We start from the raw sequence: 16329 nt of genomic DNA, 5'->3' as shown, positions 1-16329 counted from the left end.
TTTCAGTGAAATTGTACTTTTGGCGGTTATTTGAGTATCTCGAAGCATCTTAAAGGAGAGCAGTTGATTGGCCTGTGATTGGAGTAACTGGATGGCTAAATGGAATTAAATTAGAAGCAAAGCGTGCAGAACTCTTCTTCGGGGCTTTCATTTCACATTTTGGAAGTTGATAAATGTTTAAATTTTGGATCTTTTCTAATTTTGATTTAGAAAACCCTTTCATTTCCTGCCCTAGAATAGGAAGTAGGAAGTATGCCCTTCGTTTTAGAAAGAGAAAAGAAAAGTCAACTTTAATTTTTCTTGCTCAATCTGTTGTTGCCTTTTGCCTTTTGAGAAATTGTCATTTGCGGTATTTTCGTCGCCGTAAGTGTAAATAATGGCATCATCTTTTGTGTTGTCGTTCAGACAGATGAAAATAATCCAGAATAAAACCTGTTGGCCCGGGGTCTCTCTCTGACTTGGAGGGAGGGATCAGTCATGCACGCTTTAATAGAAAATCTCTCTTCCTGCCACCTCATCTTTCTTTCTGAATATTGGAGTGCTTTTAAAATGAGCATTATGAAAAATAAATAAATAAAATAGAGAACATATATTTCAGTCTTAAGTTTCAGTCAAAGAGAACCGTTCTTCTGAATAGAAAAACCTTAATTTTTCATTTTCCCTAAGTATTTTACCTCTGGGTGAGGGAACAGTGATGTGGTAAGTCTACATCTGCTCAGAGTAAAGGAACAGGAGACCGAAGGCCCCCCCGCTCCAGTCCTCCTGTGCCCTTTGCTGCAGAAATCACTCGTGGAGGATAGACTGTCCCCCAGCCCTGTGACGCGCCCTGTCTCCCCCTCCAGGCAGTTTCTGTGGAGCTTCCGGCTGCCGGGTGAGGCCCAGAAGATCGACCGGATGATGGAGGCCTTTGCCCAGCGCTACTGCCAGTGCAACAATGGAGTGTTCCAGTCCACAGGTGCCTTCGGGGTTGGCGCCGCCCGCCAGGCTCTCTCCCAGCACACAATCATTTCTACAGCTCTCTAGGAGGGCTGAGGTTCTTGCCTGGACAAGGACCTACTGTGTGGTGCAGGGAACTACATTCAGTACCTTGTAATAGCCCATGATGGAAAACAACCTGAAGAAGAACAGACATGTTTAACTGGGTCACTTTGCTGTACACCTGAAACTGATATGACACTGTAAATTATACTTCAATTACCAAAAAAAAGATTAAAAAGACAGAGCTAGAAACAATCCAAAGTCCAACAATTTTAAGATAGTAAACATGTAAGTTATGGTACTTCTGAATTCTGAAATATGCAACAGTTAAAAATCGTGCTTTTAAAAAGAGGCTTTATATTGACATGGGAAAGTGCTAATAAGATTAGCGAAAAAGCAGACTTTAGAACTGTATCTGTGTTAATTCTCACTGTGTTGCGGTCTGTGTCAGTGGGATGTGTGTGTGATGTATTACATGGGTGCATTTATGTAAGAAAGTAGAGTACGTTGTTACTAGGCAGTGGGATCATAAGGAGTTTGTAGTTTCTTTATTATACATTGTGTTTTTCAGATTGTCTACAATCTGGAAAAAATTAGCATCTCAAACTCATTGTTTTTCAGTTTATTGAAGTACAGTCAGTTTACAGTGTTGTGTCAATTTCTAGTGTACAGCACAACTCTTCAGTCATGTGGGAACATACATATATTCATTTTCACCGTAAGTTACTACAAGATATTGAGTATAGCTCCCCGTGCTATACAGTATAAACTTCTTGTTTATGTATTTTATATACATATTTTTAGTTTATTTATTTTTATGGAAGTATAGTCAGTTTACAATGTTGTCTAAGTCATTGTTGATGCTGTATGTCCTTTCTCGTCCCCCACGCTTTGCAGTTAGCAGTGTATAACCTTTCAGTCTGAGCTCATCCCGACAAGTGGATTTTGCCCATTCCTTTGAGGGCACAGCCTGTGACTCTCAATTTCATCTGGTGTGTCTTGTTCCTTCGGGTGGGATGTTTCTAACTGCACTTCTGTGTTCCTCCTTTAGACACTTGCTACGTCCTCTCATTTGCCATCATCATGCTGAACACCAGCCTGCATAACCCCAACGTCAAGGACAAACCCACCGTGGAGCGGTTCATCGCCATGAACCGGGGCATCAATGACGGGGGGGACCTGCCCGAGGAGCTGCTCCGGGTGAGCTGTCTCTGCCCCCAGCCTGGGGCCCTGGGCTCGGTCGCCCCGATGGAGGGGAGGGTGGGGCTGCCGGTGCATCCAGTGTCGGCTCCGGCCATTCATTTAATTATGTGAATTTCATTAAGAAATTGGCGTTGAGGTCCAGCAGTTTATCAGTCTGAAACTGGCAGCTCAGATAGGAGTCAGGCTGATTGATTTTCTTTCTTGGTTGTCCGCTGGCCTCGTGTTTGTTTTGTCTCTGTGAGCTGCCTGAAGGTAGAGACGTTCTCCACACCTGTCAGCGTGGTGCCGCTGCGCTCCTCACATGAATGCCAGGGAAGGGGATGGGCAGGAGGCGCTTCTAGAATCAGAGACATGCAATGTCGTCTTTCATCCCAGAATCTGTATGAGAGCATAAAAAATGAGCCCTTTAAAATCCCAGAAGATGATGGGAATGACCTCACTCACACTTTCTTCAATCCAGACCGAGAAGGCTGGCTGTTGAAGCTTGGTGAGTAACGCCCTCCAGGTTGGGGCTCCTGAGGCGGGAACTTAGACAGAAGGGCCGTGTGTGCGCTCGCGCATGCGCTGTGGGGAAGGGGGCTGGCGCCAGAGGCCCAGAGGAGGGACTTTGCTGTGAATTCATACTGTTCGAACAAGATTGCCTCCAGGAGGGAGGTGACTGCACAGCCGGTGCCTCAAGACCGCAGGGACTCTGGGGCACAGATGTGCCCGCATAAACGTTGCCCCGGTGTGGGGCCCCACATTCCCGAGCGGGATTTGTTTCAAGGCGGTTCCCGGAGGACCTGGTCCTTTGCCCTTCCTGCTCCCCAAGCACCAGGGGGGCAGCCAGCTGTGCCCCCTACTTCCCATCACGCACGGTGGTTCCCGGCGCCCCCTCCCCGCCCAGCGCATCATCACCTCCTTCTGCATCTGGCTCCCCACAGGCAGCGTGCATGGCAAGCCCGGGCCTGGCTGCAGCGCAATCACCGCACTCTTACTCATCCGCGGGCGCGGGGCCCCTCCTTTCCGACCGGAATCAGCCACCTCAGTGGTCTCATTCATTCAGAAAAATTAAAAACTGGTCCTTCTCCCTCTGCCAGAGTGAGCTCGTGCTGCAGAGGATTGCGTCGTGCCTTGCCCTGAAGGGACGGAGAAACCGGAAGGGAAAAGAGCAGTGGGCTTCCTGGGCCGTTCACGTGCACATGTGGTCCCTTCACTGCTGGGGGGCCGAGCGCGCCCGTGGGCGGAAGGAGGGCACTCTGGGGGCCACTGAGAGAGCACATTCCTCTGTTCCCTTCTGTCTTGGCCCTTCCAAGCTCCCCCAGTATCAGGAGGTGTCATTAGAACAGTCCTCCTCCACCCTTTCAGCTACTGGCGCCGGTGTGATCAGAAGCCATCACGCCCTAGGCCGTTACTGGCACATCGGGGAAGCCCTGAAATGGAACCTTTAATTTCTGACTAGTTCAGAGAGCAGTAGGCTTTATTTTCCCTTTTCAAAGCACATCCCAAATCTTTGTGTTTACACATAATGACCTAAGTCATACATTCTCCATAAAGCACCACTTCACTGATTGGAGCCTTAGAGATCTTGAATTTGTCAACACTTCACATATCTTTAAGCCAGTAGAATCTCTGAAGTTAAGGCTCTAAAATTACTCACCCCAGAGGAAGCCACTCTGCTCTGCATCTGTATTGCTGGGTGGATGGAGTTAAAAGGAAACCTGCTGGTGATTTAAAAAGTGCACCCAAGTTTGGCTTTACTTCCCCCTCCCACAAAATTTGTTTAAATGCTGATACTGAATGTTAGCTTTGACAGCGCAGATACTACAATTAGAACAGTACCAAGATTATCTTGGTTCTTATGCCAGGATGACATGTAAATTCATGAGGCGTCCCATATCTTTTAAAACTAAAAAACATTTCTGGTTTCTGGGTCACTGCATTACTTTCCCCGCACCTCCACCAAACCCTCCTAAACCCTTCACGTGTGTGCCCGTCATCGCACACTTAGAGTCAGCTCTTCCCATGTATGTGCCGCAAAAGGCGGGCCTTCCGGCCGGCCACAGTTACATGTATATGTCTGTGTGTGCGTGAAACCATGAGAACGTGTATTCTCGTGTGTACACTTATGTACAGTTGCATTCACAGGCCTGTGTGTGCACATTTTTACATACACTCTAAAAAGTGATAGCCATCCAAAGGAAGACATTTGATTTTCCCCAAAGTAATCTTCACTGTCTTTGCTTTGGATTCTGGATATACTAGTGACCATTGGTTTTGTGAGAACTGATTTGTGGCATCTTTGAGGCCAGCTTTTTGGTGGTGCCTTGACCTTGCCTTTTCCGCAGTACAATGTGGCTGGTGAGGCAAGCTCCTGCATCACAGGCCAGACCCTGAGGTTCGCCCCGCCCAACGCAGACACGAATGACTAATACAGTGCACTTTAAGATGAAAGGAGTTGGGTTTAATTTCTTTGTTTTAATTTTCTTTTCTCCCTCATTTGTATGTTTCCATGATTTTGGCTCTCCTTTTCCTTGCCCCAAACTCCAGGAGGTATGTAATCCCCTCACCCTGCTCGCTCGCTCTGCCCAGGCCACTGTAACTGCTGCAGCGTTTTCTTATTTTGTTAATTTTGGTCATTTTGTTTTTTTAATTGCTGGTGGTAGTGTTAATGCTGCTTCTAACTTACCGTACAGTCCCTAGGGAACTGGTCAGGATCGGGTGCGGGGCGATTTTCACGCCTTCCCTTTTCAGGGTAGTACATGGCGCATCCAACAGCTCAGGACCAAGACGTGGGCTAGTTTCAATCTTCCTGAGCCCTGTAGTTAGTGCAGGAAGACATACTGGGAGTGGGTTCGCAGAAGGAGAGAGCACTCACTGAATTCTCTCTTGGAATCTCTGGCCAGGCATGCGCTGAATTGTAGGTTCAAACTGACGCCCATGAATGTCAGAGATTGCTAACTCAGAGAAGAAACGGGGCAGAGAGTCGCCCAGAGCCTCTCCAAAGCCTCGTGCCTCTGGCTTATGTAAGTGACCGGAGAAGCAAAAACCAGGAAAAGAGTTAGACAACTTGGGACATTTGCCTTCGCCTGAAAAAGGGAAGTGGTGTTTCTTAAACTCGAAATGATGCCAAGCACAGGTAAAAAGGAAAAGCCGAAACCCTCAAACCGCTCCTGAAGGCCCTCTGGTTAATTTCCTAGGTGTCTGAGGAGGGCGTTACGGCCTCAGCCGTTTTTCGTGCTCTCTTTGGTTGTTCTCCCTCCTCTTTTCCAAAGAGGATCGTTAAAAACCCTGAGTCGGCCTCTCAGTTATATTGTGGTGTCTCCCCGCCACTGGCTGATTTGGGGAACATGTTTCCAAGATGAGGAGCCCTCAGGCGTCAGCTGCGGCTCCCTTGAGCAGAGCTAGACAGGCAGGAACGGCTGTTCAGACGTTCTGGGGACTCACAGGTTGTCCCCTGCCCCGGGGAGGACAGCGTCTGGCCTGTACACCTGAAGGGGTGGGGCCCTGGGGCTGGGAGGTGGTCCTGTGAGTTCCACAGGGACTGTCCTAGGTGCGCGCATCGATCTGTCTGCTTGTTTCATGTCTGTTTTTCTTTCAACATGGAAGTGTTCCCCCTGGGACCACGTGATGCTTCACGGCAGGGGCCTCCTTAACCAGCAGGTTATCGGGAAGTAGCCGAGCTTTCGTCATCAGGGAGAGAACTTGTCCAGCTTTGCCTCTTTTGCTAGATTTCATCTTCTTCCTCTTGGCATCTGACCCCTCTTCCATGACCCGCCCCAGCCCCGAGAGCCCCCAGGGCGGTCCTGGGAGGGGAGCGCATGGTGGTGGGTGTGGGTTGAGGTGTCCTTGTGTGCTGAGCGAAAGAGGCAGAAGAGCTGCCTCCTCAGACTCTGAAATGGGGAAGGGGGTTCCTTTTTACAGCAAATTGGCTCCAGTCCTAAATACATTCCTTGTCTTCTTTCTCCTCCTCATTTATTTTGATTGGGCCCAGCCTTTCCTGTTTCCACATGCATGTCATACTTCCATCCATGGTTTCTTAATTCACGCCCTGGGGCCTTACGGGGCCAGAGGCACGTGCTCATGGAAACTGACCGACCGCTGTTGGGGAGAGAGTCAGTCCTTGCTGGACACCAGCGCAGGGCGGGCGGGGCGGCTCGCGTTTGCTTGCGGCAGACCTCCTTCCCTAACTAGGTCTGTGCCACACAGACCCTGGCAAGTAACGCCCAATCCCTGAGCTCCCTGAGACTCCAGGCACCTGAGCAGAGCCATGCAAGGGCCCAAAGTCCAGTAGACCTTATAGTTGCTGCCAGGCCTGATGCTGGACGCATTGTCTCCACGAATCCAGCAGTCATCCTTTGAGGAAACCTGGTGTGAGCACACAGCCGTGCCCCGGCAGCCGGGCCTCCCCGTGCTCAGCTGCTGTGCTGGGGGCAGGTGGAAGGCACCACTGGGTCACACTAGGTTTGTACCCATCGGTCCTCGCTTTGTACGAAGGTTGGAGAAGTGATGTTCTCTGTGGGTTAAATCTTAGCAAAAAGAGCTTGTCCTGTCCAAGAGCACGAGAAGTATTCGTGAAACACTGTGCATATGCCACCACGTGAGGGCCTTCGGGTAGCTTTCCTGTGGTTCACATGCAGAAAGCTTGCCCTGGACCCGGTATGATTCAAGGAGAAGAGAAGTCTAGCTCCCGGTCAGACTGAGAGCGGGATGTGCCTTCATTCACTGAGGTCACAGTTAAGTCTCCCTTCCTTCATGTCGTCTTGGGATACCTTCATGACTGGCCCCAGTGTTTCTTTTTACTGAGAAATATTGAAAAGAGCCGAGGGAGCTTCGCCAGCTCGCAGGCACCCTGTCAGAGCGCGCTTGGCCCATGGCCGCCCCCTCAGATTAGTTTTGCTTCAAGCTTCCAGTGAGAAGTCCGGAACTGAGTAGGGACCTCTGCTTCCCGGGGGGCTCTTCCCGGATCCAGGAGTCCTGCTGTCCCGCCTAGGGCTCTGGGGGAGTTTAGGACACTGGCCCAGAAGCCTCAAATAGCGGGTGCAGAAGCGCGTGACAGGGTGTTGTGAGACCGCAAGAACCTGAGTTCCTTGTTCCGGGAAAACCGGACTTAATTTGAGGGATGAAAATGTTTTACTTCCCATTTCCTCCTCCTGCCCCTCTGGGTGGAGCCCTGGGCTGGTGGGCCTGGCAGATTAGCTTGGACCAGGGGCTGACCCTCTCCCCTCCTTCCCGTGTCGCCCATGTCCACTGCACCCATAGGCTTCTGCTGACGCTTCTGAGTCCATCGCCGCCCCGGCCCCTGCCCCCGCCATGCTCACCCTGCTGTCCTGACGTCATCTCTGGGGTGCCACCCGACTTGCTTGCTCTGCTTGTACACAGACTTTCACTCTGTGAAAGGTGCTTCTGTTTTGGCTCTGTGTCTTGTTACTGATGTAAGTTTTGCCCCGGCCTCCGTGTTCTCCCGGCGCCCCGCCCCCGCTCCCCCCACCCCCCGGGGGCAGAGCTTCGGGCCTCACGGAGCCTGCGCACCCGGTGGCTCCTGTCTGACGAGCTTGTCTCTTTGCTCCGCAGGCGGCAGGGTAAAGACCTGGAAACGACGCTGGTTCATTCTGACCGACAACTGCCTTTACTACTTTGAATACACGACGGTGAGTGTGTGCCTGGCAGTCGGCTGGGACTCGGGTGGCCGGGCCTCATTTCTGGACGGCTCCGATCAGACGTGGAAGAGCTGCGACGAGTCTCAGGCCTGGGCCTGAGGGTGGTGCAAGGTGTCGGGCTCGGAGCCAACTCTGTCTCCACCGGGATAGCAGGTGTGGCAGGAGACGGCAGCAGATAACATCATACCTGGCCTTAGAAACCAGTCGTAGGGCCGAGCTGGAAAGAATGAACTTGGATCCGTGGCCAGAGAAGTGTTTGTGGCTCCATTGAAAGGAAGATGAAGGTGATTTGGAGAACTCATATTGTGGGAGCAGAATTGCTGAAGAATCTTGACTCGGAAAGAAGAGCCAAGGGGCAAAATGTACAATAGAGGAAAAGAAAGTGAAGTGAAATGGGGAAGTTAGAGATTACCTGGAGCTTTAAGAAGTTGACTTTCCTTAAACTGGAAGTTTTGTTGGTTTTTATTCGGTGGCAATGGAATTATAGCTGCAAACAGGTGTTCCATACAAGTCTCTTCTGTAATGAGCCTGTGAGAATGGAAGTTGTACCAGAAAACCTTCCGAGCTCCTCTGTCAGCCCCGGAGGGGCTGTTCCTGCCCTTCTCCCTGGTCGTTGGAGAGCAGACCGTGTCCTGCTGGCAGCACTGGGCCTTTGTCTCAAATAGATCAAGGCAGCTGAGATCCTACTGAGAAAACGAAGATCTGGACTCTTTCCTAATGAAGGTATAGAAAGGCGGACAGACCTCTGCACAGCTCAGTGGGAGCCAGGACGCAGGTCCACGTCGGCCTTTGCCACCCAGGGGCGAAGCGGGGTCCCGCCGCGCGGGTTTCAGCCCTGCGGGTCCGCGGCCCGCGGGTGTCATGGGGGAGGAGGGTCAGGGCCCTACCAGCCTGCAGTCCAGCAGTTTTCCGGGGGATGTGAAGCAGGATGTTGTGTGTTATCAGGGCTAAACCCATGCCACATAAGCTCTGCTTTTCTGTTACTAAATGCATTCAGATCTGAGAGTCGTGCATTTCAAATACGCCAAACACTGTAGAGGCAGAGTCTTCCTTTCTCAGCCCGAGTACCCCTGTGAACAGCTGCTAGGTTCCTTTCTGTTGTGCCCCATCTCTGCCCCAGGTATTGCCTTTTTTCTAGGCTGGTGACATCTTGAAAATTTTTCTTAGGTCTTTTTTTTTTTTTTTTTTTTTTTTTTTACTGTTCTTGGGGTTAAAACGAACCATCTGCGGGCCCCTAAGCAGTTCAGCTCTGAGTCCTGGGACGGTCCCTGTGGCTGTGTGGTGAGGTCCCAGAATCCCAAGGTTCTTCATGACGCTGACCTTGGTGGCATCACCTGAGTTCATTCCAGCAGCGCACCAGCGTCTCATCAGGCAGTAGGTGTCCAGAGAGAGTGCTTCCGAAGGTGCGGGGGGGCGCCTGGGTCAAGGTGATCGGTGGAGACCACCACACGGAATTACCGGACACAGAGGAAAAATCTACTAGAAATAAGTTGGGGACGTAGCAACCAGATAAAGAAAGGGCAGAACTCACTCGGTACATGTCACAGTTGGAGCCCCAGACGTCCCCTTGCCCGCGAGTCTGGGAGAAGCAAACTGAGTAGTAATTCTTCCCTTTTCCCTCCCCTGAGGGGGCAGTAGCGAAGTCTGCTGCTGGCTAGAAATCGGAGAAATGGGAAAAGTGAAAAACCAGGACTCACTTTCTGCAGTAGCAGCAGACGCTCCGGACCGTGCGCTCCTTTGAGAGGCCTGCCCGCAGCGGCAGCGCTGGTGGGCGGTGCGTCCGGGAGTGCCGGCCGCCCGCAGCCCCGGAGGCTGGTCTGAGGGGCGCCCCCTCCACCGCCTCTCCCGTCAGCTGTGGGAGTGGCCCGAACACCAAGTACCCGGCCCGCCAGGGGGTTCAGACTTCATGCAAACGAGAACCCAAACTGTGCATTAAGGATATAACTATATAGTTGTCGAATCATGCCTTACTTACTAACAACTGCGGTGAGACAAAGGAGTGATTAGCCGGAGACATGACCCCGAGGCGGTCACAGAGGTTGTGCCGGAAAAGGCAGAAGGGCGACCCTAGCACCGGAGCAGCTGGCGCCTGCGAGTGCCGAGACAGCCTGCGAGACTGCTGCCCTGAAAGGATCACTTCCCTGGACCCGCAGATCGAAAGCGCACGTGGGGTTCGGGAACACTGTCCTACGGCGCTTGGCGCCAGGCTTAGTCCAGTGAAACTGTTGAACTTGGAACAGAGTCGCTGGCCGCTGGCTGTCTGGATACCAGGGAGAGGAGGGGTGAAGGCCGACGGACGACGTCTGGCAGGTGCAGGGGTGCGTGTCAGGGTGGCCTCGGCTGAGTCGGGGAGCAGCTGAGGGCCAGGAGGGGAGAGGGGATGCAGGACTCTGTTCTGGATGGGAGTTGAGGGGCTTTTTCCAGTTGAGGTGGCATTGTCAGGCAGGCAGTGTCTCCCCGAGGACCCTGGAGTCGGGAGGAGAAACGAAATGAGAGGGTGATGACCTGCGACTCAGCTGTAGTTCCAGGCATCAGGGGCACAGGGCAGGGTGCCTGGGTGAGTCTGGGGCTCACTAGGCCGCTGAGCTGGAACTGAGGCTTAAAAGACGGGTAGGTGAGCCAGGCAATGAGGCAAGATGATTTTGTGTGAAAGGGGCTTAGCAGCTTCCCCGCCGGAGGGCCCCTGCCAGGCTCACCTCTCAGGCTATTGGCGGAGCCTCCCCAGGCACTCTCCTCACAGAGGCCCCTCGGTTACAGGGACCCGGACATGTGCCTTGATGACACCCACGCATTCCTGGACCTTGTTCTTGTTTCAGAACATAAGGTGCGGACCCTCGAGCTGGTCTGTGGACTCAGTGTCCCCGGGGAGGCACCGTAAGGAATGTAACAGGATCCTCTCTCTCCAACCCTCCTGTAGGATAAGGAGCCACGCGGAATCATCCCTTTAGAGAATCTGAGTATCCGGGAGGTGGAGGACTCCAAGAAGCCAGTGAGTGTTCTGGTGTGATGTTCTGGGGGGATGGACAGGGTGGGAGCAGCAGCTCTTGGATGAGGAATGAAGCTGCACGGGTTGACAGCTGACCCATGGACAGCATGGTCTGGAAGTCAGTGCCCCACCCCTGCGTCACTCAAGGGTCACCTGTGCTCAGAAAAAAAAAACAAAAAGTGCGAATTGAATTGAATTTAGTCTAACTTTTAAAATCATCTTTACAGTTCAAGCCAAAGGCGAGACTGAGTGACCTCTTTGATTCCGTCCGCCTGCTTTAGTGTCACTGAATATCACAAGGTGTAGAATTATCCCTCCTCAGAAGGCGGCAGCACGCACGCCTGGTTGGGCTGCGTGCTTCACGGTCTCCCACCCCTTCTATGCGCTCCTCCTTTGTTCTGGGTATGCGTTGCTGGCTTGGCTTTACAAGGCATTGGGTAACTTGCAGTTCTCTCCATGTTTTCCACACATACCTGCCCGATGTCTTTGCTGATGAGACCCATTTGCACACAGTCTGCATTCCCGGCCCCTCTTCTCCACAGGAAAGAGGGAATGCCTGTTGTCTGTATCTTACGATGGTCAGAATGAAGAGTCTTTCAGGAAATAACACGTTTTCTTTGTCAGCAGCCTCCTCACATCTTTGTCACGCTTTCCCCTCTTCTTTGGTCCCAGAACTGCTTTGAGCTCTACATCCCAGACAATAAAGACCAAGTGATCAAGGCCTGCAAGACAGAGGCCGACGGGCGTGTGGTGGAGGGGAACCACACGGTGTACCGCATCTCGGCCCCGACCCCCGAGGAGAAGGAGGAGTGGATCAAGTGCATCAGGTAGGCGGCGCGTGGGCGTGGGGGCCGGCTTCTGCCTGACAGCCCCTGCCCCTGCTCCCCCGTGCTCGGCCCGCCTCCGCCCCTTGTGCTGAGTGGCTGTGGCCCCCCCAGGGGCCTTCCTTGATTCTTGACCACCACCGAGCTTTTAAGAGAGCACCTCAAATCCAGGTCTCCCAGTGCAGCGCACAGACCCAGAGAGGGGCAGACGAGCAGGCTTGTGGGCACAGGTACTGCTTGCAGACGGGCCTCCTCACATCGCAGGAAGCTGGTCTCGTCTTCGTGGTGGCAGCTCAGCAGAGACAGGGCCGTTGCGTTTTCTCACTTCTTAACCCTGCACGACACTGTTGTCCCTTTTACAGACGGCACACCGAGGCCCACAGAGGCTAAGGAATGGACGCTCGTCACCTGCGGATCCTGTACGCTGTTTTTACCATTTAAAAGAAATTTGACTCTTGAATCCTCATGAAATTTATTTTTTGTACATAGTTTGAAGTAAAGGATGTAACTTTATCTTCTCAAGTGAACGGCTGGTTGGCCTGGTATCATGTGTTGATGAATCCATTTCCCTCACCGATCTCTCTAGTGTGCGTGCCCGGTCCCCACATGTCCTGTGTCTCCGTGCGTGGGCTGTACCACCCAGGGCGCTGGAGCGTCGCGTGGTCCCGTGTAGCCCCCCAACCTCGGTTTTGTCTGTGCTGGTACCTCCCGTCCTCCATGTAAGCAGTGCTTCTGTGGCTGGAGGAACTCAGCGCTCTGTGGTCACCCTTGGAGTTGTTCAGCCCCTCTGTTGAGGGGACTGTGGCGCCCGCCTTGGGGCGGCTCCTTGCTCTGCCGGGAGCGGCTGGGCTCTCCAGACACGGTGCTCCGGGCACTCTCCGGCTCGGCGTCCGTAATCCTCACCGGAGCCCGTGAAGGTCGGCGCAGCAGGACAGGTGTCCCCGCTGGACAGATGAGGACAAGGCCCAGAGAGATGAATTAGGTTGTCCCCAACCGCAGACGTGGTGCCGGTCTTCAGACCGGAGCCTCCTGACCTGGGGCGCGCCCTCTTGACCCAGGGGGCCGCGCTCAGCTCCAGTGCCCACGGCTCCGCCGCTCCTCCGGTGCGCGAGTGGGAGGCCCCGCGCTGGAGCAGGGGCCTGAGCCCCGCCCCGCTGCGGACACAGCAGGCCTCCGGCCAGTCGGTGGGGCCCAGGGACAGCCCGGCTGTGCACTTGGCTCTCAAACTGGTGGGCGCGGGGACTCAGGTTGCTTGGTACAGACTGTGGTCAACACCCAAACGTACCACGTGCCAGATGCTTCTGGGAGACACACTGGGTTGTGTGGCACTCATGGCCGCCCTCTACGGAACTGAAGCCCCGTGGGGGCTGCTGCGTTAGAGCACAGCGGTGAGGGTGCACAGCCGCCCTAAAGTCAATCAGTCACCAGGCTGAGGCGGCAGCAAACACCCCACGGTCACCTTGTCCCACATACCACGTGTCTCTCAAAGCTTATGCCGTGTGTGGACACGTGAAGGTTGACACCACGACTAGGTCTTTGCAGGGACAGTCGAGTGGGGAAGGGTCTGGGCGTGGCTGCCACTGGGAGGCCCCTGCCCAGGGTCGCCTCTCCTGGTCCTGTTCCTTAGTCTCCTCTCTTTCTCCTCTGCTTTCTCCCCTCGTCTGTGTTGCAGGGCGGCCATCAGCAGGGACCCTTTCTACGAGATGCTTGCTGCGCGGAAGAAGAAGGTCTCGTCCACAAAGAGACACTGAGCCTGTGCAGCACACGGAGCCGGTGTGCCCGGCCTGGGGCCCGGCGCGGAGGCCCTGTCCTCCACGCCTCCCACACGTCGGGGGCGGCTGCTGAGCGTGGGCAGCTTGCCAGGCATCGCCCTGAATTCCTAGAGACTAGCTTCAGCTTCTGCTAGCTGTTTAAGTGGGAGATTGGTGGGCAGTTACCGCTGGAAGAGAGACTCGATGCCTGTCGCGCGGGGGTTTTGAGCCTTTCTCTCTAACAGGAACAGGGCTCCCGCTGGCCCACAGCCCCCCAGTCTCTCCTTGAGCAGGTCTGATAGCAGAGCTCGGAGCCGACCATTTACCTCTCGGTTATTTCCTGGGAAGAAGCCTTGAACCCTGCACCATAAATACGTGTATCCGTATCTTATTACATGTTAAGGAAAAAAGTGGAATGGAAGAGAAGCCACGTACTATAAAGATATATTTTTGTTTTTTAAAAAAAGAAAAAGATAAAGTAGAGCTGTCCAGCTGTGTTTTGCCCGGTCCGCTTTGAGGACCTCCTCCCTGGAGAAGGAGCTCCCTGGGGCCCCCGAGGGCGGGGGCAGGGCAGGCCCGCCTCCCCACGCTTGTGGGGACCAGTGGGGGCTGGTGGGGTCTGGCGGAGGTGGGAACTCGTCTGGGGGGCAGGGGGTGGCGAGAGGGTGGAGGAAGCAGTCTGGCCTGCAGGGCGGCGCCCCACTTCTCCCTCCCACGTGCCTGGGGAGCACTGCGGGGAGGGGTGCCGGCTGGACGCTGCCCATTTGCTCTTGCGGAACTCAGTCTCCTTGGGCTTTACAGTAGGGAGATAGCATCTTCCCTTGAGCTTCGCACCTAATAACCAAAACTGTGAGGAAGGTAATCCCAGCAGAAGTCCCGGGATGACCTGTCTCTCATCTGGTTTTCCTTCTTCCTCCCCCCAACTCCATTCCTCGTTTTAGAGGAGGGAGCAGGTCTTACCCGGTCACCTTAGGACTTCAGCTTTTTCTGCCTCAGCACTGGCCCTCACCTGGACCCTCCTGCGCATCTCCGGGTGGGCCCTCTGGAGGGGAGGGTGCCTTTACCAGCGCAGGGCGGGCGGGGCCGGAGGTGGGAAGGCCGGCCTCCTGACAGCGGTGATGGAGCGCTCTCCTCCGTTCTCTCAGGGACTCGTCCAGGGCCGGCGGGGCAGGTGGCTCCCCTACATCGCCCAGGACCGGGCAGTGCAGAGCCCCGCGTCGCCGAGCAGCCTGACCCCAGTTCCTCCGACACCTTCAGGCGAGCTCGCATCTCTGGAAATAGCTTTTATGAGGGGAGTGGTGGGAGCAGCATTGGGGCGGCCTCCTGGGGTTCCCCCTTCCTGTAGGTCCGACCTGGAATGACTGGGCTTTTTCATGCCGGGGCTGGTGAAGGTGACGGAAGAGGGTCCAGGCTGGGAACTTGAACTTCCCGGGCAGGAGAACCAGGGCTGGGCAGCAGAAGTCAGGGCCTGGGTGGGGCTGATGCTGGCGCCCCGGTGGCACGCGGGTCCCAGCGCTGGTTCTCACGGACGTTCCTGAGACAGATGGGCTCCTGGACCAGTGTTAGCCTATTTATCAGAGCTGTAAATAGTCCGTGTATAGTTTTTCTCTTTTCAGATTATTTTGTATTTGTTTAAAATAAAAGTTTTCTCAAAATATAAAGAAACAACTGGAAGTTGTTGACAGGGTTTTTAAAAAATTATAATTATTATTCCACTTGTTTTTTGTTTGGTTGGTTTTTGGGGTTTTTTTGTTTGTTTTTTGCATTGTAAACGAGCGCCAAGGAACCGCAACAAATAAACTCCAAATCTGCCCAAACCACTTCGTTGCCTGTGGTGCTCCTTCACGCCCGGTGGGGGCTCTGAGCACGAAGGTCATGCTTGTCAGGTGTGCGCGTGGGGGACGAGGCGTCACTGTAACCTTTCGTCTTCAGTCTAGTGATGCTGTAAATCGGACGCGGGGGGCGCGGTTCTGTCTTCTGTCAAGGGGAGCAAAGCAAAAGTAACTGGCGTGGTCGTCACCCCGATTTCTGGAAGAAGAAACAGATGTCATGGGTCTGACTGCGTTAAGATCAAGAAAGGGGTGTGGGCATAGCTCCGTGGTAGAGCGCGTGGGTAGCATGCAAAAGGTCTTGAGTTCAATCCCCAGTACCTCCATTTAAATAAATAAATAAATAAATAAATAAATAAATAAATAAATAAATAAATCTAGACCATATTATATTAAAAAAAAAAGACCAAGAAAGGGATCTTCAGCTTTTTAAATACATTTTCAGTATTATTTCAGTTTCCAGCTATGCCCCCATGACGCCAGGGAAGAGGCACAGTGAGAGAGAACCCAAAGGCCGAGAAGACACTCCGTGCAGCATCGCAGGGTAAGGAGACAGACGAGGCCTGGCCTGTCCCCTCAGCGGGCAGTCCTTCCACCAGCTGGTCTTCCCCTGTGGACAGCAGCACGTTCCCATCGTCCCTTCCCCACCAGCCCCGCGTGACTGCACTGAGAAGGGAGGCCTTCGGGTGCCCTTCGGATGCCAAACTTGGCTGTATTCTTTTTCTTTGTTTCCTCCCGTCTCTGGAAGGAGGGACCTTCCTTCCTTCTGCCTGTCTTCCCCGGAGCGCTCTGTCAGGTTTCCCCTCTCTTGTGCATGCCTCATTCCCCACTGATTCCTCTCCCTCAAATTACAGAAATGTCCAAGTCTCTCATTTGGGGAAAAAACAGGAACAGGACAAGGGGCTGTCCCCTCCAGCCCCTCGTGCTCAGTATTGTACTGAAGGCTCTCAGCAGGGCCGTCAGGCACGAGAAAGAAGTAACACCCGACAGGAAAAGGGAAAAACGGACTTCATTTGCGGGCAGCATTACCTTGTGTAGAGAGAATCCTAAAGAATCTACCAAAAACTATTAGCTAATGAATGAATTAGCAGGGTTTCAGGATATAAGATCACTATACAA

General features: G+C 53.5%; 1 protein-coding gene across 3 annotated transcripts in view; it reads left to right on the top strand.

Moving 5' to 3' along the window:
- Positions 1-15201, top strand: part of CYTH1 (cytohesin 1) — a 68498-nt gene extending 53297 nt beyond the window's left edge. The window contains exons 7-13 of one of the 3 annotated variants that reach the window (XM_072939726.1): positions 843-955; positions 2030-2178; positions 2557-2669; positions 7733-7811; positions 10738-10809; positions 11479-11633; positions 13303-15201. In XM_072939726.1, the coding sequence (XP_072795827.1) occupies positions 843-955; positions 2030-2178; positions 2557-2669; positions 7733-7811; positions 10738-10809; positions 11479-11633; positions 13303-13381 (760 nt within the window). In that variant the 3' untranslated portion in view covers positions 13382-15201. Of the gene's footprint in view, positions 1-842; positions 956-2029; positions 2179-2556; positions 2670-7732; positions 7812-10737; positions 10810-11478; positions 11634-11992; positions 12153-13302 lie in introns of those variants that run through there. The other 2 variants (XM_072939725.1, XM_072939727.1) reach the window with 2 other exon arrangements.
- Positions 15202-16329: the final 1128 nt, after the last annotated feature.

Source organism: Vicugna pacos, chromosome 16 (assembly GCF_048564905.1).
Source record: "Vicugna pacos chromosome 16, VicPac4, whole genome shotgun sequence".
Classification (NCBI taxonomy): Eukaryota; Metazoa; Chordata; class Mammalia; order Artiodactyla; family Camelidae; genus Vicugna; species Vicugna pacos.
This window is presented reverse-complemented; position numbering and strand designations above follow the sequence as displayed.